The 26,583-nt window shown below is 46.4% G+C and overlaps 1 protein-coding gene across 1 annotated transcript in view; it reads right to left on the reverse strand.

The window, feature by feature from the left end:
* LOC144717491 (janus kinase and microtubule-interacting protein 3-like) overlaps positions 1-26,583 on the reverse strand; it is a 231,433-nt gene that overhangs the window by 185,628 nt on the left and 19,222 nt on the right. Inside the window, exon 2 of the mRNA XM_078592860.1 lies at positions 1,161-1,415. Coding sequence (XP_078448986.1) covers positions 1,161-1,415 — 255 coding nt within the window. The remainder of the gene's footprint in view (positions 1-1,160; positions 1,416-26,583) is intronic.

The following is a 26,583-nucleotide window of genomic DNA, read 5'->3' on the forward strand; positions in this document are numbered from 1 at the left end:
CTAGCGCTGCCCACCTACTTGCGTGGGATACAATTGAACCCTTTCCCGTTCCGAGACGTCTGCAAGTTGCAGGGGTGGGTGGTGTCCTGTTCACCGCTGAATCTCGGTATTTTTATTTAGAGAGGTGTAGCGCGGTTGTTTTTTAAAAACATTGTACTGTACTCACCGCAGAGAACTGCAGTGACACGACCGCACTCTATGTTAGCTGGCACCAAACTGTGCCACATGCCTTCCACATGGCCTTATGGGAGTCTTGGTACCAAGGTTTAAGTGAATTGAAAGTGCTATGGATATCTTTTAAACCCCTTGAAATATAAAAAAAAATATTATTCGTGTCGACATATCGGCAAGCTTATAAGCAACTATTAAGACATCCAGCTAGACAAATGTTGGAGGTAAATACTCCTTGATGACCCTTGATCTACCCTTGTCTTCATATTAAATCTGACCATAGAAATATGAAATGGAAGGCGTTACTCGTTTTCCAGTGGTATTCGCTGACTACGTGCCAGCAGTCATCGATCATTGCCTCCTGTGTTTGAGCAATGAAGTGCAAGGTGTGTTCCAATGGCACCCTCGTGTACAAACGGCCGGTTATTGGATGTTCCGAGACGTTGTTTCGAAATTTCGGGGTCAAAATGTTGGAAATTCACAAAAGGCGCAGTTTTTATTGTGGTCGTGTCCTCGGCAAGAGAAACATTTTTGGTCTTCCTCCGTCGTTTCGTGTGGGAGACGCAGAGCGTGACGGACGGACACTTGCGAATTATAATAATTACTTTTGGCTAACCATCGAACAAAGATGGTCGCTCAATCGCACGCTTTCAGATGCGCTTCTGCGGCCGTCTGGAACTCTCCTCCTTCCGATATTAGGAAGCCACTGGAGCTATGCACTTTTAAGTGTAGATTGAAAAACTAATTTCTTTAGAACTGCTTTTTGTGTTTAGTTTGTTGTCATTTCCCCAGCACCTCCGATTAGCCCGGACGGCTACGTACGGTGCAAAAAAAGTTCAACATACATACATGCATAGCGAACAAGGCAGCTAACAACGCTGTGAGTGGCTTCGGGTGATCGGGGAGAGAGAGCGAGAGAGCGATAAGCTCGAGGCGCTCGGTGAATTGTCGCGAGCCGGTGGGAGAGCCGCCAGCAGGGGCGAGCATACCTTGTCGGTGGCGCCGTCGCGCAGCGCGCTCACCGTGGCGTGCAGCCGCTGCACCTCCCCGTCCTTGATGCGCGTCAAGCGCAGCAGCTCGGCCTCGTGCTGCCGCAGCAGCGCCTCCCGCGTCGCTTGCGCCTCCCGCGCACGCTCCTCGTGCAGCCGCGTGCGCAGCTCGCTCACGGCCGCCGTGTGCCGCCGCTGCTCCTGCTCGCGTGCCGCACGCACCTCCTGCACCTTCTCGCGCTCCAGCCGGCTCACCTGTCCGCACGTCGCAAGAATAAAGACAAAGGTGCCACCCCCGTGTACGGGCTTAGGTATCGCCACCTGTCCTGCTTTGCCCCAGGAACGACCTCTCTCGTGGGAGGGGGCCTCCCCAAGCATTACGGGTCACGGGAGTTATTTGGCCAATCTTGCTGGCCAAAAATTATTAACCTTTTCAGGGACCTCAGCAAAATTTATACACATTGGAATGACTGGAAAGGTGATTTGGAGGCGTCACCACTGTTGCACTGCAGGGACACAATGACGCTGCCGCGGATGGATGCCGCAGCCTCATGTGAAAATTCGATTTCGTCGATCAAAAAGTGTCCACAATTTGTCAGTTGCGTTCACGCGAAATTTCATAAACCGAATGTTCCGTAAATCGAGGGATAACCTGTACTCTCAGTTGACGAGAATGGAGAGGATAATGGTCAGCATGGTCCCCACCAGGCCAGTCGTCGCAAAGTCCGCTGTTTGGATTCTGTAGGCAACCACAATCGCACGTGGAGGAAGAGTCCACTTACCGGGTAGAACTCCAAGAACCACTTCTTGCCAATTACAGTGAATATGCCATGACAAATGTAGATATTCATTGCACGGTTCCAAGTACTGTACTCGTGTGACATTTTTTTTTACTGTTTTTACAATTTGTATCAGCCATAATAGAGGGGTTGTTTTTTTTTACATGATCTACGCGATCTAACCAAAAAAAACTCCTCTACTATGGATACAATTGGTCACGAACTCATACATGTAAAATATTTTTATTTAGGCTTAAGGCAACCTGGGAGAAGCCCCGAATATGTTCAGAAGCCAATTTCCTATGGAATACATGGCCATAAATTCTACCTGTGATTATTGCACTCGACTATCACCACTGCTGCCCTCAACAGACTGTTGGGGCAAGTGCTGTTAGCGAGCACCGATGAAGGCTGGCATTGCGCACGAGGGGGTGGTGTGCCAGTACCACGCCTAGCCACTTTTGTCTTTCCAGTGATGATATTTTACACACCGCACAAGGTACATATTAAAGTTGAAATGACCGAGAGAAGACCCAGGAACAGTTCACATAACCAAAACCGATTTTGGCCATAGGAATTAAACTTGGGCCGACCGTCTTCTTGGTTCTTTCGGTAAAGTCACGTAGAAGGGAAATAATTAAATAATAAAAATAAAACATTATCAAATAATTCTCACGACGTTTCGGCCACAACGCAAGCAGCCGTCCTCAGGTGAAGAACAGGTCTGTCGGAAAGACAGCGTCATTCAGACGCTGTCTTTCCGTTGTGGCCAAAACGTCGTGAGAATTATTTTATTATGTTTATTTTTATGATTTTATTATTTCCATTCTACGTGACTTTACCAAAACAACCATGAAGATGAATCCCTGCAGTCACGAAAGCTTTAAATCGAAATTGGGCCGACCGGTTCGTAGTGCAGCGCGCCAACTAACCACTACACAACCACTCCCCCACACAAACACAGCGCTGGAGCATGTACCATCCCAATAATGTTGCATACAACACGCTTAAATCTTCAGTCCAGCAAATACGACGCTCGGTATCGTATGCATCCCACACACGAAACGGCTAACACCAAAACACCCCCACAGCGCACAGAACGGTATTTCATTTTCACCGATTTTTTTTCTGGTGGAATTCCCAAAAGGGATTGCAGATGCTGTTTTCCACACGCGTTGACGTAGAATTGCCAACGAGAATTTAGGTCGGCAAATTCACCGCCCGAAAGGCTTCGGCTTTATTGCTGCGTGAAGCAACGTTATGGGCCCCGCAATGTATCCACACGTACCCTCCCGAGATTCGCTGGACATGTGAAATCATGGAAGCTCTATTGTGAGCCACCTTAGTTTATCAGCATATTGCAGTTTGGGGTGCTTTTCTGACCCGCAATATGTGTTGTATTTAACAGCATTATCAAAATATATTACCGACGCTACAACCCACGAATGCCTTTTTGCAAACATTCTAAACACATGTTTAGAGGTGATAGGGTGGCCAAGAGACGTGTAGCAATGCACGTGTCAGCCCTACCTATCAGCACCACCAGTCCCGTAGCATAGGGGTGGCTGAATGGGGCTAGCCCCCCTCCCCCCCTAATTAGGGCTCTGCCACCCTCCTCGATGCTTTCATACTAAAGTCATATTGGGCTGTGACGTGGCCCAGTGATTGCACGTTCGTATGTATGTACGAATGTATGATGAACTTCTTTCGCACCATACATAGCCAACCGCGCGAATCGGAGGTGTGGGGGAAGGACAACAAACTAAACACAACAACAACAACAACAAACTAAACACAACAACAACAAACTAAACACAACGACAACAAACTAAACACAACGACAAGCAGTTATTTTGGCCCAAGTCGGCCATTGTGTGTCGGGATCAAGGTCCATATTTGCCAAATGTTGTAAATTACTGACAAATCGCTTCATTGGGAAATGTAAGGCCGGCCCTCCTGGAGAGAAAAAAACTGCCGTGGGAATCAGTGAGGTTTTACTTGGAAGAAAACATTGTAAGCGCAGGAATAATTTCGATTTAAAGCTTTCGTGACTGCAGGGATTCATCTTCTTGGTTCTTTCGGTAAAGTCACGTAGAAGGGAAGTAATAAAATCATAAAAATAAAACATAATAATTCGCGCGGTTGGCGATTATTATGTTTTATTTTTATTATTTTATTACTTCCCTTCTACGTGACTTTACCGAAAGGACCAAGAAGACGCAGGAATAATATTTATAATACAAACTGCTAAATGAACGCTCGACGAAAGCAGATCACGTCGTTACGTATTCTGTTGAGCGTTGTCTTTGAAGTTTGATTAATACTGACTGGACATGCCCCCGCCCCCGCCCTTCTTTAAACACACTCACAATGCAAGATCGCGCATCACTGAGAATCTCAAGTTCACATCCTGGGCTCCCGTCCGCGTTAAACCCACGTTCACCGTAACTGCTGTTGCAGAGGAGGGCTTCCCCGTACGGAGGCAATGCCTCAATCTGCACAGGCGATGCAGAGAGAGCAACTCTCGAATAATTCTCATTTGGTCGGGACGAGAAAAGTGAAGGGAGTTGTGGGAGATGGGGAGGTGAGCGGGAATCGGTATGTATTGGTGCTGCACGAGAGGCATTCATTGGCCAGCTCTAACAGTCAAGCTAAAAAAACATTGAGAGATTTTGTTTTTTATTTGTGTTATTCTTTTTATTTGAAGCTTTCGTGACTGCAGGAATCCATACTCTTTGGTTCGTTCGGTAAAGTCACGTGGGTAAAAAAAAAAATAGATCACGACGTTTCGATCGCAACAACAAGCGACCGTCTTCAGGTGAAGATTATTATATTTTCTACCTACCTGACTTTACCAAAATAACCAAAGAGTATTGTTTTTAATTTCAAAGCAACGCGAGCCCCCCGTTTACACATCACCGACCACAGAGGAAGAAGGAGGGGTGGGGGGGGTGGCAGAAATCCCGCAAAGCAACCCCCCCCCCCCAACCCGATATCGACACCGGCTGGGCTTGGTGGAGTGGGCCGGATTGGGTTCACTGCCTCACCCAGCTGGGCAGTCTCGAGAAGAGAAGTGAACGTTTATATGGGGGTGGTGAGATGTTAATTACGGGAGGTCGTGGGTTCAATCCCAAGTCTGACGCCTGGAGTTTGCATATCTCTCTCGCCGTGATCGCGTAGATTTTTCTCCGCGTCCTCCGGTTTTCCTCTCCACATTTAGAATCGACATCACGCGTTCAGAGTATTTGGCTGCTATAAATTTCCACGTCATAAGCCACTTCGTTGACCTGTCATTTGTGGCCAGGTTGCTTCTGGAAAAGAGCTGTATAGCTCAGTGGACCTCACCTAGGAAAAATATAAATAGTTTCGTTTTTTAGTTTAGTAATGGAGAAGATGGGAAGGAGGGTACGAGGGGTGGGGGAAGGAAAACTGTAAGGAAAGGGGAAAATGGAAAGGCACGTAATTAAATAATAATGTACACGCGACGTGTGAGCCTGTGAACTTACGTCCCTCATTCAGAGATATGTTAGCAACGAAAAACAACACAAAGACAAGTCTCAATGTAAAGTATCGTGGTGATCTCTGCGTTCGTGTGTCCGCACAGTTGGCACAGCAGGGGGTACAGCTGGTGCATCTTGCCAGTCATCTCAGTCATGTCACCACCTGGGATCTATACCGTGACCTCCTCCTGCCTGCAGCGAGCCTTCGACACTTCACGTGGCCTCAAAGTGCACCTGGCCTGGCACCAGGCGCCGTGGTGACGCCAAAGTACTGACCGCCCTGAATATCTCCTACTTTTAAGTAGGAATCAGCTGATGTGATGCAAGTGGAATACGCCCGCTGGTTTGTAATGAAATCAATTCTGTAAAACATGAATTTCAAGACAGCACCATGCTGTTCTTACAGACATGACAAGAAAACGGCTAATGTTCTCGAATGTAAATACGTCGGCTGCAAATAGCCGGAGATGCTGCACTTAAGCGTCTGACTCATTGCGCGTTCATGTTGCTTGACCTTTCTGGAAAGAATTATGTTTCGGTGGAGCGTGAGAGTGCATATGTGAGCAGAGCGCGTGGATGTCGTCTGGATTGAGAGCACTGCCAGACGGGGCTACTTTGCACTCAATTACCACCCTTTTAAAAATATTTTTTTAAGAAAACGGTTGGAAACACGATAGAAAAAAGATCACGGTGTATTCAATAATGCGTGCTCTCCAACGCGCGTTTTGTCTTCACCAAGCGATAATAACGGCATCACTTGCGCTAGGAGCGGTACGTCCGCGATGTGACCCTTTTCTGTAGGGCAATTCCAAAATAGCGACGAACGATTCTTTCTACTGCAATTCAGTTCATATTGGATCATCTTTACGAGAGTTACCGCGCTCTCTGCCGCTACAGACGGGCAGATCAAATGCATTAACGACTTCGAGCTGACTTGGACAGCGTTACAAATCAATGCTGTGCGCAGAGGTTTCGAATCACGTGACAGACTTGGGATTGAAACCTCGAATAGGTTTGTGATCGAATAAATATGCACACAAACTATAAGACAAATATACAGTATGTAAACCAATCACAATCAGCAGTGAACAGCTGGTATTAATTTCAAACTAGGAAGCACATAATTAACAATGATTATTATTGATTTCCCAGCATCATGCACTTGAGCAACCACATGGATGAAACCAACAAGAGTCGGGGGGGGGGGGTGACTGGCTAGGTGAGGTGATGCGTGCCGTAATCCACTGAGGAGGAGGTAGGATTGGTGATTCACTCGCATCGGAGTGATTCCACATCCCTCCTCCCCTCCCCCCGCACTCAATAATCACATAATAAGACAAACTGTAACAATTCGATTCTAGAATCATTTCTATTTGTCTCATTGTTCATGTCTTCTTCTTGGTTCTTTCGGTAAAGTCACGTAGAATGGAAGTAATAAAATAATAAAATAAAACATAATAAAATAATTCTCACGACGTTTCGGCCACAACGCAAGCAGCCGTCCTCAGGTGAAGAACAGGTCTGTTGGGAAGACAGCGCTGTCACGAAAGCTTTAAATCGAAATTTGTTCAAGTCTTGTTTGTATTGTTTTTCATTTGCTTTGTCCCAATTGCACACTGCTGGCTAATCAATGAACCTAAATTAATGGGTCTCCACTCGAGGAAGCTCTAAAACAAAAATCCATCGAGAGCGTATTTTGCCTACTCTTCCACGCTGGCCAGACATTGCGGAAAGAGTGGGAGTACCCACCGCACATGATCTGCCAATGCACTGTGGAGTACCCATTGATATCCCTGGGCGAATAGAGGCAGTGTTTTTTTGTTTGTTAATGCCCCTTGTTTACCTGCCACGCCGCGAGAATTAACCCAGTGACATCTGGATTGCGAGTCAAATGTGCTCACCATCACACCATGGCAGCAGCGCACTTGCACATTCATTGCAAATAGTCAATTATTATACATATAAATAGGACACCGCGGTGGCGAGATGTTAACTCCCTCGCCTGGTGTGCAGGAGGTTGTGGGTTCGATCCCGACCCTGACGCCTGCTGTATATTTGGTGTTTACATGCTCTCCACGTGGTCGCATATATTTTTCGCCAGGTCCTCCGGTTTTCCCCTCCACATTTTAAAACACGCATTCAGAGTATTTGGCTGCTATAAATGTCCAGGCAATAAGCCACTTCGTTGAGCTATTATTTCTGGCCTAGTCGCTTCTGAATCAGAGCTAAGCAGCTCAGTGGGCCTTAGCTGGTAAAATAACAATAGCAGAGCGAGTGTAAGAATTGACACCATAGGTGATCAAAATTATGTGTGCGTAAAATACCCACACTCCTGGAAATCAAGATGCCCGTACAAATTGCTGATCCATTTGTGCAGAATTTGTATGCTCTCAATCACAAAACCCTCAATGGCAAATGGCCAAACTCCCCAAGCAGCTAACGAAAGAAAAGGTTGTGGTTCTCAGACGGGCTTTCATTCATCAGCAATTTAAAAAGTGTCCTCTTCGACTTAAGTCAGAGTGAGCTTTTGTTTGGTACCACATCGAGACAAGTTGATATCACATTTCATGATGATATTCTACTCTGGGTTGTTTGCTTTTCAAATGGCGACGGTGAATCTCAACGAAGGCAGGTGCAGTTTTTGTTTTTTACATTTGTTCTAGTAATTAAAAGCAGGTGCAGTTGTTAATTTGTATTATAACTGTTGTGATAGACAAATTAAACATTTCGGGCCAATTTTCACGTTCATTATTTTTGCCATCTGACGCCGCCACAGAGCCCTGCGCTTGTCAATGCCACCAGCACTGACCCGTTGCATTGGACGGCGCAACGTTGTACTCAACCGCAGCAACGACTGGGGCGGCTGCAGCGATCAATCTGTCGAACCCTCTGCAAACTACTCACTCGTGAGGAGACTTAACCGACTTAACTGCTCCTAGCGTGGTCTTCCCGGCAAGTTGTTGCACCGAGATATTTCTTCCCGTAAACTTTTGCCACGCACTACCGCGGCAAATCTCGAGAGTTCATGCGAGACAGAGTCCCGCCTGGTCTCTTGTTTTCTTTTATTTCGCCGCATCTAACGTTGTAATAAGCGGTCTCTTGAAAATCTCGACACTATGCAGAAGCATGAATCGCATGTTCCCCCACGGCAGGAAACTATTGCGCCCCAAACACTCCAGCGTTGAGACAATGTTGGAGCTCTCCACCAAAAGCTCCAAAAATGATGTTTGAACCGAGGCCGTCAAGTCACGATTAAACCCAAGCCCCGCAGGTATTGTCATGGTTTTACTGACTTTAAAAAATATATTCGGCCTCACTCAGCTCTAAGAACTGAATGTAGGTGGCGTTGAGCAACCTTTCCTCGTAGGGCATGAAAGCGAGCCCTCCAGTGTTGGGTAAGAAGGGTCTGCTTACGCGTGCCCCGTCTACAGATAGAGTTGCGTGCTCTCATCTCTGTCAGGTAGTCCTCTGGCCTGATGTGATGCTGTTCTGGCTAAATAAGGTCAGGCAGAATGCCTTTTCACCTCATGAAACGAGTTATAACAGACAATGTCTTCAAGTGGGTGATTAAAATGTACTGTTTCAATGCTCGATTAATAAAAAAATAAGTGCTGCTCCGCTGCCTTGTAACGATTGACATGCAGATAGATTCCTGTAAACAGCTCCTCAACAAAATGTTGACCTTTCGGAAAACATCCAACAGGCATTTGACACTTTCGACTGATCGAGAGAAATGCCAGAGTGGTTAAATACAACAAACATCATCTTCTGGTCAATGCAGTCAACCCCAGTTTAAAATCAATCAGCAGGGGCAAAAGCAGTGAAAGATCATTTACACAGCGAGTGACAGTGTAAGGGATCTGGAGTGATCAATGCTGCTCCCCATGTCTTGAGTGTCTTCTCAATGATCACCAACGACGCGTCAGCACATTTACAGATTGCGCGAGCGCATTCAATATACGTGTTCATTTCACGAGAATCTGCTTATATCCCCCGAAAGATGTATGGTGGCACGAAGACATATGTTTGCGCAAAGCATTCCAGAGATTGGTACCAGAAAGATGTGGCACTACTTGACCATATTGGCACAAGACGGAGGAAAGTGGAAACAAATGATGAAATGTGCAGCGGACACCCTACAGGCTATCTGCCCAGGGATCGTGATGACGATGATGAAGCATTCCACATCATCAGAGAGTGAAACCGCGCTCCACCTCGTTGCTGGAAAGAGGCCTCCTGGCAAGGTGAGCCCGGCGCCACGACTAGATCTGACGAACGGCTCGGACGACCGACCAGACCGGTGCCTTGACGGGGGCCGATCGATGTCCGCCGTTCGCCCGCGTCGACAGAGACAGCAGCGGGAGGGGAGTCCTCCGTTCTCGCGACGTGGCCAAAAACAGACGGAGGTGTCTTCTGAGCGTACGACGCATCGGTGGCAGGGAGACCGCTCCTCGACAAGAGAACAGACGAACCATCCGACGCCAAGAAGCTGTTGCTGCGAGGCCTGCAGCCCGTAGAGCGAAACATCTCCAAGCCGGATTCGGGTAAGCCAGAGTAAGCCGGTGAAGGCTACCGACAAAAATAAATAAACCAAATAAACTCCGACCGGAACACCGTGCGCATGCTAATGAAGGCGCGTGTGCTAGACGGCACGAGCGTATGTGCGCGAGAAATCCTAAACCTGCAAACAAATCGTTTGGCGATGCTGTTACTGCTGCATTGGAAGCGGCACACAAGCAACAACGAAACATTCAACACGTGCGTCAAAATATCACCGCTGTAAAAGTAAAAACATATCTATAATAGGCGACGTTTCGAGACATGGCCTCGTCGGGCGATGCGCTCTATGGAAGAAGGGGCCATTGCTCGAAACGTCGCCTATGATGAATGTTTCCCTGTAAGGCAGTGCTACTGACGAATGTGTTTTTGTTCAATATATTTACAGATACTGTGCTCATCTGTGATGCCATGCGCATGAACACCGCTCTCGTCCACCGCTTTTCTAAGGCTCTGTCTCGTGCTCACTCTCTCTCTCTCTCCCACGTTTGACATTTATTCTACTTCTAATTTCTTTAAATTAACACTTGCCGCCCGTGGCAATCAGGCTATTGGGTCCCTCCACAACCTGAAAGGCTCCCCCACCAATGAGTCCGGCTTTGAGAGGTTATCCCGTATGTAAATAATAATCAGGCGGCCCTAGCAAGAATGATATTTCGCCGTGTCTGCCGACTTTTAATAGCAACACCCACCTATGCTTCCCACGCACGGTCGACACGGGCCTAATCCGAAGGTAATTTTACTGGGCTTAGCACCGAAGGCAATGCAAATACATTCGAAGAGGAGTCGTAGCTTTAAAAAACGTTCAACCACGGAGCTGGCTGGTGATCCCTGCTTACGACTGTAACAAGGCACTGAGTCAGCACAGTTGAAGTCTTGCATCCGAATCCTCGGCCGCTATCTAAAATTAGAAAAAATCCTTGAGCTGTGAACTGAATTTTCTGGTCTCAATCCACCACCTTTGTGAATATTGGCTTTGTACTCGATTCAATAAAACGCAGGCATATTGGCGCATTTACGACGTCGGCACTTGGAAAGACAGCTGCCTCTTCGGCGCAGCCTAAGGGCTCACCGTCTGGTGGGCCGTGCGAGGCGCGTTGGTGACGAATGTTATGCCTCATTCTGCGTCATTCTGCAATGCCCCAAGGTGGGATAGAAAACATGGAGAGATATATTCGTTTTATTCCGAGATAACACAATTGCGTCTGATAACACAATTGAGAAATTACCACTTCAAGTAAAGTAACCTCTTCACTGCTGTTCTCATCTCCCATGACGTGTTAGAATATACTGCTAGCCGTGCCCTTCTTCTCACAAACAATATGACAGGGCGCCACGGTGGCGAGATGTTAACTACCTCGCCTAGTATACAGGAGTCCATGGGTTCGATCCCGACCCTGACTTCTGTTTATTTGGAGTTTGCATGTTACTCGTGGTTGATCCCTCTACATTTAGAAACACGCGTTTAGAGTATTTGGCTGCTGTACATTTCCACACGATAAGCCACTTCGTTGAGCCTATCATTTGTGGCCAGGTAGCTTCTGAAAAAGAGCTGTATCGCTCAGTGGGCCTTACCTGGTAAAATAAAAATAGCCTAGTTTTAGTTTATGTCACGTACCACATTTCCCATGCTCCCAAGCGTCCAGTACAAACCCCGTCTAATATTGATAAGCATTCTGACTCCCCCCGATGTCCCTTCTCTCGCAAGAGAAATAATTCCTCATCTCAGCATCATGGCAAATAGCCATTCATGGAAGATAACTCTCTATCCTCTGCTGCTTTCTGTCGTCTAGTTCTCACCTCTTCCTAATCTTAACTTCACACCTAAATCTCACTCCCACCTTGGGTTTCTTTTCTCTACTGAGAACTTGCAAAATCACCAACAATGAATATGAAAATTCCTGTAAATTTCCATCCTATCTCAAAACCTATTTTTTCTTGGTAAAGTCCTACAAATGGTCATATTGTCCCACCTCTTCAACCATCTCTCCCTCCAATGTCACCATGACATAGCACAATCTCATTTCTACCAAGGTCATTCTACAACAACTGCTCTCCTACATGTGGTCAATGACCTTTCTTCACACTGCGGCCTCAACGCTACTTTTATCACCAAGACCATTCCAACCTCCTTGAGCATCTCCATAACTAAGTATCTCTCTCCTGGATCAGCTATTACCTCCTAAACTTCCCAATCGGTAATTTTCAAATGAGGCCTATATTTATCTCAGAAATCTCAGTACTTTGGTGTACGATCAAGGTCCCTCTACTTTGCTCAATGTATCTCCTCCCACCAAGCAAAATCATCTCCTGCAGCTTGAACATCAACCTGACGACACCCAGGTCTACATTTCCATAGCGACCCAGCATCACTGTTGCCATTGATCCCAAGTTCTCATTCTCTTCCCACCTCTCTCAGCTCTGCCGGATGCCCCTCGTGCATCTGTACAATATATGTCATGTCTGCCAACCCGGTTTTTACTCATTTATTCCCTTCCACGACCACAGGCAGATGACTCTTTTTAACTGTAAAAAAGTGCGGATAATAAGAAAAAATGACTTGTGCTGCACCATGACTTGCAGTGAACAGGGTGATGGGATAAGAGAGGTTTGACTGCGACTGCGACTGCATCATACAATACCTACATAGATGTACCACACACACGACTATCACACTTGTTTTCACCCAGGAGTCTCAAATCTCTTTCAGGAGGGTCCTGCCAAGTTTTCAAAGTAGGGGCGATGTTGCGCCCCCCCCCCCCCCCCCCGTGTAATCCCAATTGAGTAATTGTCACCATTTTAAGATAAACAGTATGGCCAATACCAGTTACATTTACGCACCTCCAATTCGCACGGTTGGCTACGTACGGTGTGAAAGAAGTTCAACATGCATACGTATGGAGTTTTGTTATTTGTGGTTGCTTTGGAAACCAGATAACCGTGGAGGAAACCCACGCAGATACGAGGGCTAACATACAAACTCCACGCAGACAGGCCCCCAGGTCAGGAATCAAACCCAAACCCCCTTCTTGCTGTGAGGCACACGTGTTCACCACGACGCCGCCCTGCTGCCCATGACTACACGTCTTAAATCCAACTGCCTCGTTCATTGCATCACCCTCATTATGCTTCACCCTGCCACGACTGTGGAGCCGTCTAGAGGCACACGTGTACCAAGACTAAATTCATCTTCTTGGTTCTTTCGGTAAAGTCACGTAGAAGGGAAGTAATAAAATAATAATAATAAAACATAATAAAATAATTCTCACGACGTTTCGGCCACAACGCAAGCTTCTTCCCTTCCCTTCTACGTGACTTTACCGAAAGAACCAAGACGATGAATCCCTGCAGTCACGAAAGCTTTAAATCGAAATTCAAGACTAAATTGTGATTTTCACGTCCTCATTGGTCATCAAATGAATCCTCCAGGATCATAAATTCTGCTAACAACACATGAAGGCATCGTGGAGGCATAGGCCTCGAAGCCCTGTCGAACTAAATGGATATTTCATGAATATGGGTCGAAAAAAGAGCGCGATTTGACTTGGGACAGTAATAAATCAAACATAAGCAACAGCACGGAGACCAAGCATTACTCTTCAGGATCATGCAGGCATGAATGCTTAACTCTGCAGTTCGGCCAAAGTCAATCCATCACCTGCTTGAGTAATTATTCTGCCGAGGTCCCACAAAGGTCACCGAATAATCAAACTTGCTGCCAGTGCATCGCATGAACGCAGCAGCCGCTGTGCGCCGAGCGGGCAGAGTCGCGATAGAGGTCAACAAACATCACGGCGCAGCACAACTCTGATAGTGCGCTGTCTGTCTTTGAGTTGTACGCCTTTTGGCGTCATCTGGTCCAACACCAATGGAGACTAGGCTCTAAGAAAAGCTGTCTCGGGTGTGGACCAATCAACTTCAAGGACAGTGCATATCATTATCATCATCAGAGATGTTTCTTTTTGTTTGCATTTTGACTGCTTGTGTTGTGGTTATTGCAAACATGATGCCTTGTATAAAGGTGTCAGTTTTTGTACCAGTTTAAAGGGTAAAAACCTATTACTATATTTTGCCACTGGTAAAGGAGGTCTCATAGTGTAAATGCTTAACCCGAGCTCTCAATACTCTGATAGTGCGCTGTTTTTGAGTTGTACGCCTTTTGGCGTCATCTGGTCCAACACCAGTGTAGACTAGGCTCTAAGAAAAGCTGTCTCGGGTGTGGACCAATCAACTTCAAGGACAGTACATATCATTATCATCATCAGAGTTGTTTCTTTTTCTTGGTTCTTTCGGTAAAGTCACGTAGAAGGGAAGTAATAAAGTAATAAAAATAAAACATAACAAAATAATTCTCACGACGTTTCGGCCACAACGCAAGCAGCCGTTTTCAGGTGGAGAACAGGTCTGTCGAGAAGGCCGAAACGTCGTGAGAATTATTTTGTTATGTTTTATTTCTATTACTTTATTACTTCCCTTCTACGTGACTTTACCGAAAGAACCAAGAAGATGAATCCCTGCAGTCACGAAAGCTTTAAATCGAAATTGTTAATTTTTGTTTGCATTTTGACTGCTTGTGTTGTGGTTATTGCAAACATGATGCCTTGTATAAATGTGTCAGTTTTTGTACCAGTTGAAAGGGTAAAAACCTATTACTATATCACGGCACAGCCTTTAGCAAAAAGTCCCTCGGCTTTTGCGAGAGGGTCGACGGGGTGTGGTTGAAGGCCGCACGCTCTCTCATCGGTGTCTGTAAGTGGACCGTCAGAGAGAGAAGATTTTTTTAGATATTTTTTTACAAAATGGGTGAGTATTATGAACACCTCAAAAGGCAGGCTGTGCAAGTTTGGATAGTTAAATTGTGAATTCTTCGCACACATGGAATACTACGGGAAGATAAAACTAGCTAAATGAAGCCGAGACGAGCGGAGAAACACAAAGTTGTTTGTAAATAAATCACAATTACACTTTAGCGAGGTGTGATATTGATGAGAATGGGAGTAATAATAATAACTAGGTTAAAGACATAATTCCAAGTGTTAAGAAAAGTACGTGTGTTTGGGTAGGGGATGTCGCTAGAAGCGATTATGGCAGATGGTTAAGAATAATGACAGAGCGGAAGCCAATGGATGGAAATTCGTCCAACGATCATACGGAGTGATAACATCAGCTCGCCAATAGCATAAGATGGCCTTCATCGAGCAGTAGATAGACAATGGCTGAGAGATGAAGGTAATGTCATTTTTGTTTGGCCATTTAAACTAGTATCTCACACTCAGTTTAACACGTAGGCTTTCGCGACCAATATTATTCATAATAAAGGTTTTTGGGTTAGATCGCGTTATTTATAAATGTGTCGTAACCCTCCACCACCCGACACGGCCAATCAGCAAAAAAGTGTCACGTTGACAAAAGACAAATAGTTCACTACTTTAGCCCACCGGTGTGTTGAAGAGTGAAACCACAACATTTACAGTTTTTGAGTACGACGTTTCGCTGGTAATAACATCCAGCAGCATCGGGTAATTCGCCAGAATGGTGAAGCCCTCACTTGCTCCGATTCACACTGTCTGTTGACATGATTTGTGGATGCCCATTGTAGGACACTTACAAGTGATGCTGACAAGGTTGGGTCTCATATGTTACCTTCTGCCCTCTTTACCTATGCGAAGGATAACAACCCTAGTAATTAAAAATTAATCATCCTTGTAATTTGATGATATACACATGGGTTCACGCATGAAGTCCCCACTAAAGTAGGGACTATATCCCAAGGGGTATCATCCTGGAAAATTAACTAATGAGTTTAGTTCATTGTCAATTAACTTCTAAGTGAGACTCCAGAAATTAGAGTTCCCAGTCCAAGGTATTTACAATTCCCTCCACTATGTAGAAAAATGCATTCATGAAAACCTTTAGTTATAAAAAGGTGAAAGGCTGCGGAGACAATGCTTTAAGAATGCATATTAGGAAGTCAATATATTGACAAAATATGTATTTACACATTCCTGCGGAGGGAGCTGGTAGGAACGTTGGGTTGCTCGGTCAATGGCCAGGGTCAACGGCGGCGTGGTGTATTCCGCAAATATGCCCAAGTGTGAGGGTGGGCACAAGCCGGCGTGAGTAGGTTAAACGTTGAGTTTTATAAGGGCACCATGGGGTGACCAGCCCCTCCCCACCCAGCCCAGCCCCACCCCTCCCACCCCCCACCCAGCCCCTCCCCTCCCAACCCCACCCCTCCCACCAAGCCCCACCCTCCCCACCCAGCCCCTCCCCACCCTCCCCACCCAGCCCCTCCCCACCCTCCCCACCCAACCCCTTCCCACCCTCCCCTCCCCACCCAGCCCCTCCCCACCCTCCCCTCTCCACCCAGCCCCACCCCTCCTATTTTTTGATGCACGACGGACGGACACCATAATCCCCTCTGGGCTGGTGTAACCTGGCGATTCCTAGCAGTAGAAACTGCTTTGTGTTTAGTTTGTTGTTGTCCCCCCCCCGCACCTCCGATGAGCGTGGTTGGCTATATACGGTGCGAAAGAAGTTCCACATGCATGCATACACACTTATGCAAAGCATTATGTGGATATATGTGGCTCTTTGATTCACCCGAATATTGGTGAAAGGAACCGGTGTCTCCCATGACAGAGACTGTCAAATGTGTCTTATGATGGCTTGTTGGCCAATTTTTTTGTTGCAGTTTTTATAATGGAGTGAGAGAAATAATAATTTACTTCATATGTCACGGTGGTTTGGCAATATAGCGAGGGAAACTGCCGTGATGTCACGGTTTCAATATCTGGGACCTGCGATTTAGAGGTCGCCGGTTCCATCTTCCCGCCGTGACAGTCGAAACAACGTGGCAAGTTTCCTAAATCTCCCCACCACTGTCCACCCGGCGGCGTAAAGCAAATGGGTGCAACCAGTTAGCCGAGGGGCAGGTCGCATGTGGCCGAGTGAAAGTGTGGTGGGTGTACTCCCATCTCCTCCCATGCCTCTGGCCAGTGTGGAAGGGTCGGCAAGATTACACTCTGGGTGGGGGTGGTGGTGGGGCCCCCTCTCGTGGCTCCCTCCAGTGGAGGCCCTCTTTCGTCAGAAGTGGCGCGAATGAGAGATTGCAGGGCCGTGCATTGGCCTCCATACATCTATTAAGAGTTGCTGCTCTTTTCAACGGTTTTACTTCACTTGATTCCTGTGTCGTGCTCAAACCTCTTCAGCAGTACTCAACTCAACCCAATTAGTCTCTATGGTTAAGGACATGGTACTATCTCCTGATGACATCCTCGTCAGCTTTGATGTAGTATCTTTGTTTACCAAAGTCCCAGTACCGGACACCCTAACAATAATTGAGGACTTAGTCCAACATGGATTGAATTCTGATGCACCTGCGCTGGTTAGGCATTGCCTCACCAACACCTATTTTACCTGGAATGGCACCTTCTACAAACAGAATGAGGGTACCCCTATGGGCTCCCCTTTGTCACCAGTTATAGCCAACATATTCATGGAAAAGTTTGAATCAGACGCCATCCAGACATCCACCCTGCGTCCTTCCCTGTGGAAGAGATATGTGGATGACACTTTCGTCATCTGGCCACATGGCCTCCCAGCATTGAACCACTTCTTGGACCACATCAATTCTAGACACCCATCCATCAGATTCACCATGGAAGTGGAGAAAGACGGTAAACTACCATTCTTGGATATTCTGTTTGAGAGGAGTCCTGACGGTTCCTTGGGACATTCTGTCTACAGAAAAGCCACCCACACAGACTCCTACTTGAAACCGGATTCCCACCACCACCCATCTCAAAAGAACTCTCTCATCAAAACGCTAAACCACAGAGCACATGGCATTTCTGACAAACACCACCTGACCGGTGAATTAAGACATGTACATCGGGCCCTCAGGATGAACGGATACTCTGACCGTACTATCCGCCAAGCTGTCTCTCCCACCACACAGAAACAGCCACATGAAACTCCGACCAAAACCATCACGTTACCATACATAGCTGGCGTGACCAAAAAGATCTCCAAAATTCTAAACAAACATAAGATCCAAGTCCGATTCAGTACAGTGCATAAAATCCGTGATCTGATTCCATCTGTGAAGGATGTCGTTCCTGACTTACAGTATCCTGGAGTCTACAAATTGAGTTGCATTTGTGGTGATTGCTACATTGGAGAAACGAAACGTCATGTTTCTGATCGTGTCCGCGAGCACAAGTCAGATCTGAAACACGGCAGAACTGATTCTTCTGCCGTGGCCGATCATTGCTACAACTCGGTGGGCTCTCATGAAATTGTCTTTTCCGAGACCAAGGTTCTCTGCAAACCTCCCGGCTACCATCAAAGGTTTGTACACGAAGCCATACAAATATACAAACACAGACATAATTTCAACCGTGATGATGGGTACAAACTTAGTAATCATTGGAAAGATGTTATCAACCACGCAAAAAAGACTTAATCACAAATTTTTGGACCATCTTATCTGACAGGCACTATTTTACTGTACTTTACCGAGTGTTAACATCCCCAGTTATTTTAACAGTACTCTCTTCATTGTTCAGCCAGCATTGGTATAAACATGGGCATTTTCGTTCTTTTGTCTATCATGTGTATCAGACCCCCCCTCCCCCTCTCTCTCCATTGTGTTGGCGTGTGCAGTAATTGGCCGCTTGCGCACAAGCGCTTCCACGTCCGTCGCCCACCCTTTTGGCCTCGCCCCCCCCGCCCCCCCTCCCTCCCGATACGTTCCATTCATTGGCTACCATAGTCTGATGAGCTCCCCCTAAGTTTGTACCCATCATCATTTTCGTTCTTTTGTCTATCATGTGTATTAGACCTCCCCTCCTCCTCTCTGCCCATTGTGTTGGCGGGTGCAGTGGCTGGCCGCTTGCGCACAATCGCTCCATTGTGTTGGCGTGTGCAGTAATTGGCCGCTTGCGCACTAGCGCTTCCACGTCCATCGCCCACCCTTTTAGCCTCGCCCCCCCTCCCTCCCGATACGTTCCTTTCATTGGCTACCATAGTCTGATGAGCTCCCCCCTCCCTCTCCCTCCCCCCTCAACTCGCTTTTAAGGGATTACATCTTGAATCATTGCCTCACTTGATACAGCTAATCTGGCTGTGACGGTCCCACCTGATGACGGAAACGTCGTGATTTTTGTTTTTATTTTATTTTACTTTCTACGTGACTTTACCGAAAAAACCTAAGAAGATGATTCCTTGCAGTCACGAAAGCTTCAAATCTAGAATCAAAATGTTGGCTACTTCCTGTTGTCCAATCAATTCCAAATTTTGCACACGTACTCAGATCCGGTGACAACGCATGCCTGTATCAAAATCGGCATCAATTAATCAATTAATTCTAGATTTGAAGCTTTCGTGACTGCAAGGAATCATATTCTTAGGTTTTTTCGGTAAAGTCACATAGGTAAAACATCAAAATTAATGAAAATAAAATAAAAACAAAAATCACGACGTTTCGGAGGCAACACAAGTCTCCAATTTTGATGTTTTACCTACGTGACTTTACCGAAAAAACCTAAGAATATAATCAATTAATTCGCTACTTTAAAGCAGTTTACATTTTGTACGAACGCCTTATTATTTATATATATTTGTGTAGGTAAAAAAACGCCGCGGTGCCTAAACTCTCGAATCGCCTGCATCGTGTGAACGAGGTACGGAAGTCGTCAATTAAGTCAAGTAAGCGTTGACGTGGGAGCAGGCACCGCACCATTGACGTACTTCTCGAGCGTGAGTTACACGAAGTTGTTAATAAAACCGTTGGGTTTTTTTTACTTTTTTTAAGGAGTTTTTTTGTTGTTCTTTAAGTGTCACTCAACAAGAGCCCGGCTACAGAGCACACACCGGAGGGGAGTTGGAGCGGCTCAGAAACTCCGCGGACAAACGCCCCCCAGGTAAGGACTCAGTGCTCCTGGGGTTTCAGGCAGGAAGGGGGAGGGAGAGATTGGGCTCACTGCCCCGCCCAGGTGGGCGCCGTGAGCGGGAGCATGAGGGTTCATACGGGGGGAAAGATCTGGGGGGGGGGGGAATCTGGAGGGGGGGGGAGATCTGGGGGGGGGAACTGGGGGAGGGGAGAGAGATCTGGGGAGGGGACGACAAAAGGAAACAGGTATGGGGGGGTTATAGAGCGCTACTTTTTTCGCAAAACACGTTCCTTCGGAGTGGGCAGGTAGGAACTTGATTGGACAGCGCATTCGTGCACGACAGACACATATGCACGACAGACAGACAAATAATCCCTGGTGGGCAGTGTGGAACCTGTTGTTCCTACCTGCATAAAAGATCACTTGACTTGAGGTAACCAGGCAGCCAGCCAGGTAGCCAGCCAGGTAGCCAGCCCCTTGCTTAGGCCCCTCCCCTGACCTCCCCCCCCCCCATATTCTTAGTCCCCTCCCCTGACCCCCCGTCCCTGAGGCCCCTCCTCTGACCCCCCCCCCCCCCTCAGGCCCCTCTCCTGACTCCCCCCTTCCTTAGGCCCCTCCCCTGACCCTCCTCCCTTAGGCACCTCCCATCTCCGTACCCGGCAGTAGGTCTCCACCAATCAAAGAGCTGTTCATATTATATATTTATTTATGCACGACAGACAGACAAAAAAATCCCTGGTGGGCAGTGTGGAACATATTGTTTATCTATATATATAAAATCGCAAATCTGTCTGTCTGTCTGTGTGTCTGTCTGTCTGTCTGTGTGTCGCCGGACCATACGCAGTTTCATTGGACGACCGGCGCGGACCACGGCGGTTGCTCCTGGCAACGGGTAGCGACGCATTCGCTGCGGGGTGGACGCCATTTTTAATTCCCGTTAAAAATATGCGCACGCATTAACACGCGACTCTGAGGTAAATTCATCAAAGTTTCACGTCCTCTTCACTCCCCCCCCCCCACCCCAATGTGTGCAATTACTATTATAGGGTCGGTAGATAATAAAATTATTGCGATTAGACAGTATTATTGTAGCGCGGGGGGGGGGGGGGGTAACGGCCCCAGTACCCAGCCTCAGCCGGTTGGGCAATCTAGGCGAGGCCGGAGGCTCTGCACGGTACTAAGCCTCGACACCCCACCCGTGTCAAGCGACGACTTTGTGGTATAAACTCGATATACCCAGCGTTGCCCGGGGGGAAAATACATTTAAAATCTTCTGAAAACTTTCAAACATTACATTCCAATGAAAAAACAACTGTGTAATTACTTTTAAACCCGACGCGCCAAGAATCGATTCTTTAAATGTTGACTGTACAAACAGTCATTAAGCTGGGTGAGCGTACTGGCAGTCTATAATGTAGACTGTAGCCTGGTTATTAAGCTGGGTGGGTGTACTGGCAGTCTATAATGTAGACTGTAGCCTGGTTATTAAGTAAAGTGAGTCAATTTGTAACACGTAGGCTTTCGCGACCATTATTCATAAACAACGTTATTGGGTTTAGATCGCCTTATTTATTAATGTGTTGTAACCCTCCACCACCCGACACGGCCAATCAGTAAAAAAGTGTCACGTTGATAAAAGACTAATAGTTCACAGCTTTAGCCCACCGGTGTGTTGAAGCGTGAAACCACAACAATTACCATTTCAGAGTACGACGTTTCGCTGATGCTGGATGCAATTACCAGCGAAACGTCGTACTCACAAAATTGTCTGTCCGTCTGTGTACGCTCGCTTGCGAGGGATTTGCCGGGAGGCACGTCCCATGCCCCGCGATGGGAATAGGCATGTCAGTTTTTTTATCCGTCACCTTTAAAGTGGTTAAATTATCGATTTAGTGTTATTCAACTTTATTTATTTATTTCATCTGTGTATATATGTAAGGTTATTAAGAAATATATTTTTCACCTGGGCAACGCCGGGTACTTCTGCTAGTACCTGTATAATTCTTCACCTTACTCCTGCTTGCTAATCTTTTTCTCTCTTTAAACAATTCCCCCCCCCCATGCACGATTGTAAATCTGAAGAAACCTAAATCGCGCGTAGTTTATTCTTGCAGCACCCCCGCGTCTGGCTCTTCTTTGCTTCGCGGCGCTCGGCCAACTATATAATTATAATTCATAACTATAATTAATATATGTAATTAATAACTATAACTAATAACTATCCTACCCGGGGATTTGCGCAGCCACCCGAGCGAGCGCCGCCTCGCCCGACGGCATCCGTCGGGCGCCACTTGAGATCAGAAATTTGAATTGCAAAAAAAAACACGGCAATCAGGGCCCTCAGCCAACGCGTAGAACGGCGCTGATTCACCGCAGACGTGGTGGCATTGGAGAGCCGAGCAGCAGCGCATTGCGCGGGGTAAATCACGCCGGCGTGCAGCGTTTTTTTGCGCCGACAATAATGGCTAAACATGCCCATTAACACTGCCCCCTTTTTTCGAAGGATTAATGCAAGCGTCACATTGTCTTGATCATTTCAGTGAAATTCTAATCCCACGCGTAGTTTTGATGTTGACCTCCGCTTTCTTACTCATTCTCTCTCTCTTTTACTGTTTCAGCCACGTGGTAATTTGTGGATGTAAATGACAAGTGGGCTGTCTGTCACGAAGCGTTATCACAACCCCGGATGGAGTTACGATTCACAATAATGTAGGGCGCTATGTGCCATGGTTCAAATACAAACATGTAAACGTCCCACGAAATACCGTGGAAAGGAAAATAACTACGCTTAAGTCTTCAAGGTTACCCTGTTGTTCAAGGTTATCCAGTTGCTTAAGTCTTCAAGGTTACCCGGTTGTCCACTGCTAAATAAATGATAAAGCAATTTTATTAATTAAAGAAATTGATTATTTTTCATATATAATATCTGTCACTTTTATCATTTTCAAAGAGCTTTTTAGCTCGTCGGATTTCCTCCAGAATAAATAAATATTCCGATTCTTGTAGGTCCTCTTACTCTTTTTCATGGCACATAATCACTATGCTGATTCGTAATTTAGATGTAATGACATATTTGAACGCAGTGTTTCAACGTCTCTGCAAATTTAGCATTTATTCCAATTAACACTAATCATGGGGAAAACATCGTCAGTGTGAGCTCCGCGCTCCTCCCCAAGGAGAGCTCCGCTTTAAATGAGCTTGGAGTACGGTGTGTGTGCACACGTTGTTGGTACACATCTGTACTCCAGGGCTTCGGACGCAAGGATTGGTGGATCGCCATGGGATCGTGGTTGTGGTGGGTGGGTAAATCACCATCAGCTACAACAGCAACATCATTTTCAACAACATTACGTGTCTTTACCATCATCCAACATCGTGTTTCCCTACCAATGTCATCATAACCGCTGCCACTTGTGCCGTCATCATCATGTCCGTTTAACACATAGGCTTTCGCGACCAAGTTTTGATGTGACTTCTCTGTTCACGAGGGTTCCAGTCAACGAGTCAATTAAATTACTCGACACTCTGGTAAGAAACAAAGGTTTAGCCAAAGATATCCCAAGACTAGTTGAACACTGTCTAAAGAACACATTTCTTGTGGAAAGGTGACTTCCATAAACAAAAGGAAGGAGCAGCAATGGGCTCTCCTTTGTCGCCTGTGATAGCGAAATTGTACATGGAATATTTTGAAACAAAAGAAATAGCTTCAAGCACACTAAAACCCTCTTCTTGGTTTAGATATGTGGATGACACATTGGTGGTGTGGCCACATGGCAAAGATAGACTTAACGAATTTCTAAATCATCTCAACTCGCAAACCCCATCCATCCAGCTCACCATGGAAGTGGAAGCTGACAGAACTCTACCATATTCTTTGGGTCTTTCGGTAAAGTCACGTAGATGGTTTAAATAAAATAACAAAAAACTACGACGTTTCGATCACAACACAAGCGATCGTCATCAGGAGGGAAGAGGCTGATCATTGTTTTAATGCAGTGGGCTCACGAAAAATTGATTTCTCTAAGACGAAGGTACTTCGCAAACCCACTGGCTATCAACAAGGATTCGTTCATGAAGTCGTCCATCTATACAGACACAATTTCAACCGAGAAGATGGGTACAAACTTAGCAATCATTGGAAGGACGTTATCAACCCACCTATTACCAGATTATCCGGAATGCGCTTGATCCTGTCAGATCTCTCAGAAGCTAAGCAGGTGTGAACCTGGGTAGTGCTTGGACAGGTGACTGCCATGGATGACGGGTTGTTATAGTATTTGGGTCTGTCGGTAAAGTCACGTAGATAGAAATAAAAATATCACGACGTTTCCATCGCAACGCAAGCAATCGTCATCAGTCTTTTTCTTCCGCCTGCTGACGATTGCTTGCGTTGCGATCGAAACGTCGTTATATTTGTATTTCTATCTACGTGACTTTACCGAAAGACCCAAAGAATATGAATTCCTGCAGTCACGAAAGCTTTACGTTAAGATTTGGGTTGTTATAGATCATAAACTGTGGTGCCGCATGGTGGACAGCAGACGACAGTATAGCATGATCCATTGTTGCATTGTACTTCCAAGTTCCCGCGACTACACTCCCCTTAATAAACCCGTGACGAGGTTTGGTAAAACAACCCTCACTCCAAAACCCACATGGCGTGGAGGCCCTCATCCAGTAGTGGGTTGACAAAGTGCTGTACGACACCTTGCATGATTTATATGTTTAAATTCCTTCGCACCGTACGTAAGCTAACGTCTTCATAGGTGGCGTGGGAAACAATACGTGCACACATTTCATTGTCTAGCCTTCCCACCACCAAGACCTCACTCACCTCTGGAATACCTCCTCGACTTTTCCTGAAGAAGACAGCCGCACCGACCACGTGCGTCATGCGACGACTACGTTGTTTCAAAAGTGAAAAGGTGCATTTTAAAAAGACATGTCGTGTAAATCATACACCGGTCACACGCGGCACTGCTATTGTTGACAAACTGATGGGTAGATTGTGTACATTATTCCACTGGCCACCAATTCGGGATGAGAAATTGTCGAAGGATAATTATGGGTTTGGAGATACTGCCTTGATTCCGTTGATACAGGCCATCGCCCATAAGCCCTCACGGTTCAGACCACAACTCGCAAGCCACGCTCGCTCACATTCCATTACCTCCCGCTAAGCCAATGCTGTCTGCATCGCAATGTTGTGATTGCCATGATCTTCTCCCCCAAGGTATCACCTTGCCTGCAGTGAATCTGGTGTTCACCTCAGATCGGCCCAGACTGCTTAAAGATGAGACGTTTTCATTATTAAATCCACGGCCGCAAGCGTCAAGCGCTATTAACTCACGAACTATTTACATTTTACCAGGTAAGGCCCATTGAGCTTTATAGCAATTTTTCGGAAGCGACCTGGCCACAAATGATAGCTCAACGAAGTGGCTTATCACGTGAAATTTTACAACAGTAGCCAAATCAACGCATTGAGGGAAAACCGGAAGACCTGGAGAAAAATCCATGCGACCACAGAGAGAATATGGACACTTCAAATATGTAGGTGTTAGGGTCAGGATCGAACCCATGACCTCCTGTATACCAGGCGATGGACTTAATACCTTGTCACCGTGGTGCTCCTTTTCCTTTCAGCTTAAGTGTCTACGATCACCAGAGGTGGTAGAATGTATTCTTAAGTCATCTCGAATTCTGTTTCTTAACCTGGACACTACCCACACGAATTTAGAGGCAATACTTATTCCCGATGCATTACTCACCGTCAGGAAACGACAGTCACGCTCTCTTGCATCAATCCCTCTGCTTCCACAAAACATTTATCGAAGGTAATTTGATGATGGTTGGAAGGGGTTCACCCCAAAATGTTACGCGTTCACGACCTGTGTTCCTCTCGCCGATGTGTGTAATATTAGGTTCTTGAACAATAACCAATAAAATAAAGATAAGTTGATGATGCTGCTTCATTCGCCATGGTGTACAAGCACAAATAACGACAACAAAAGATCTCCATACATTCGTCACTGACACTGTGGCCTTGAAAAGGAAGAATAAGTAATGGGTGACGTTTTAGGCCACGGCCCTTCTACAGAGCACATGAATATGCCGAGATGTGCACCTTACAGAGGCGCCTTTCATCGCCTCAAATGTTTTTGTTCCACCTTCCCCCGCGTTTCACCGTGGACATTGTTGCCATTAACACCGTGCTGGCGATGATCTCATTTGAGCAAATCCACAGCCTGTCGCAGGGATTGGTCGACACAAGGCGTGATTATAGAACGCGAGGATGTATTTCTGTCCTAACATTTCGAGATAACCCTTGCGAGTCATCGGTCAAAGGATGCAATGCGTGTGCGTTTCATGCACGAATGCTTGAAACGCGACGCTACATTATTCAGTTAGCAGCTACAATGCAGTAGGCAATTAAAGCAACATTTCGGGACATTCGTGTTTATAACGCTTGCCACTCAAGCCAACGGTTTGAATGCAGTTCTAAAAGTGACATCCTCGGACAAATGAGCCGGCGGACAAAAGCTGCCACATTTTAAATGCAGCAATCGAACCCAACCGGCTTTGTGTTTTCATCGACAGCACACTCTGGGTACACGGCCCTGCCCCTTCCACAATCCATAAAGCCGTTTGAAGTCGTGGACGTGAATTCGATGGGTGGGAATTTGTCACG

The sequence above is a fragment of the Lampetra planeri genome, chromosome 4 (assembly GCF_965212315.1).
Source record: "Lampetra planeri chromosome 4, kcLamPlan1.2.h2, whole genome shotgun sequence".
Lineage (NCBI taxonomy): Eukaryota > Metazoa > Chordata > Hyperoartia > Petromyzontiformes > Petromyzontidae > Lampetra > Lampetra planeri.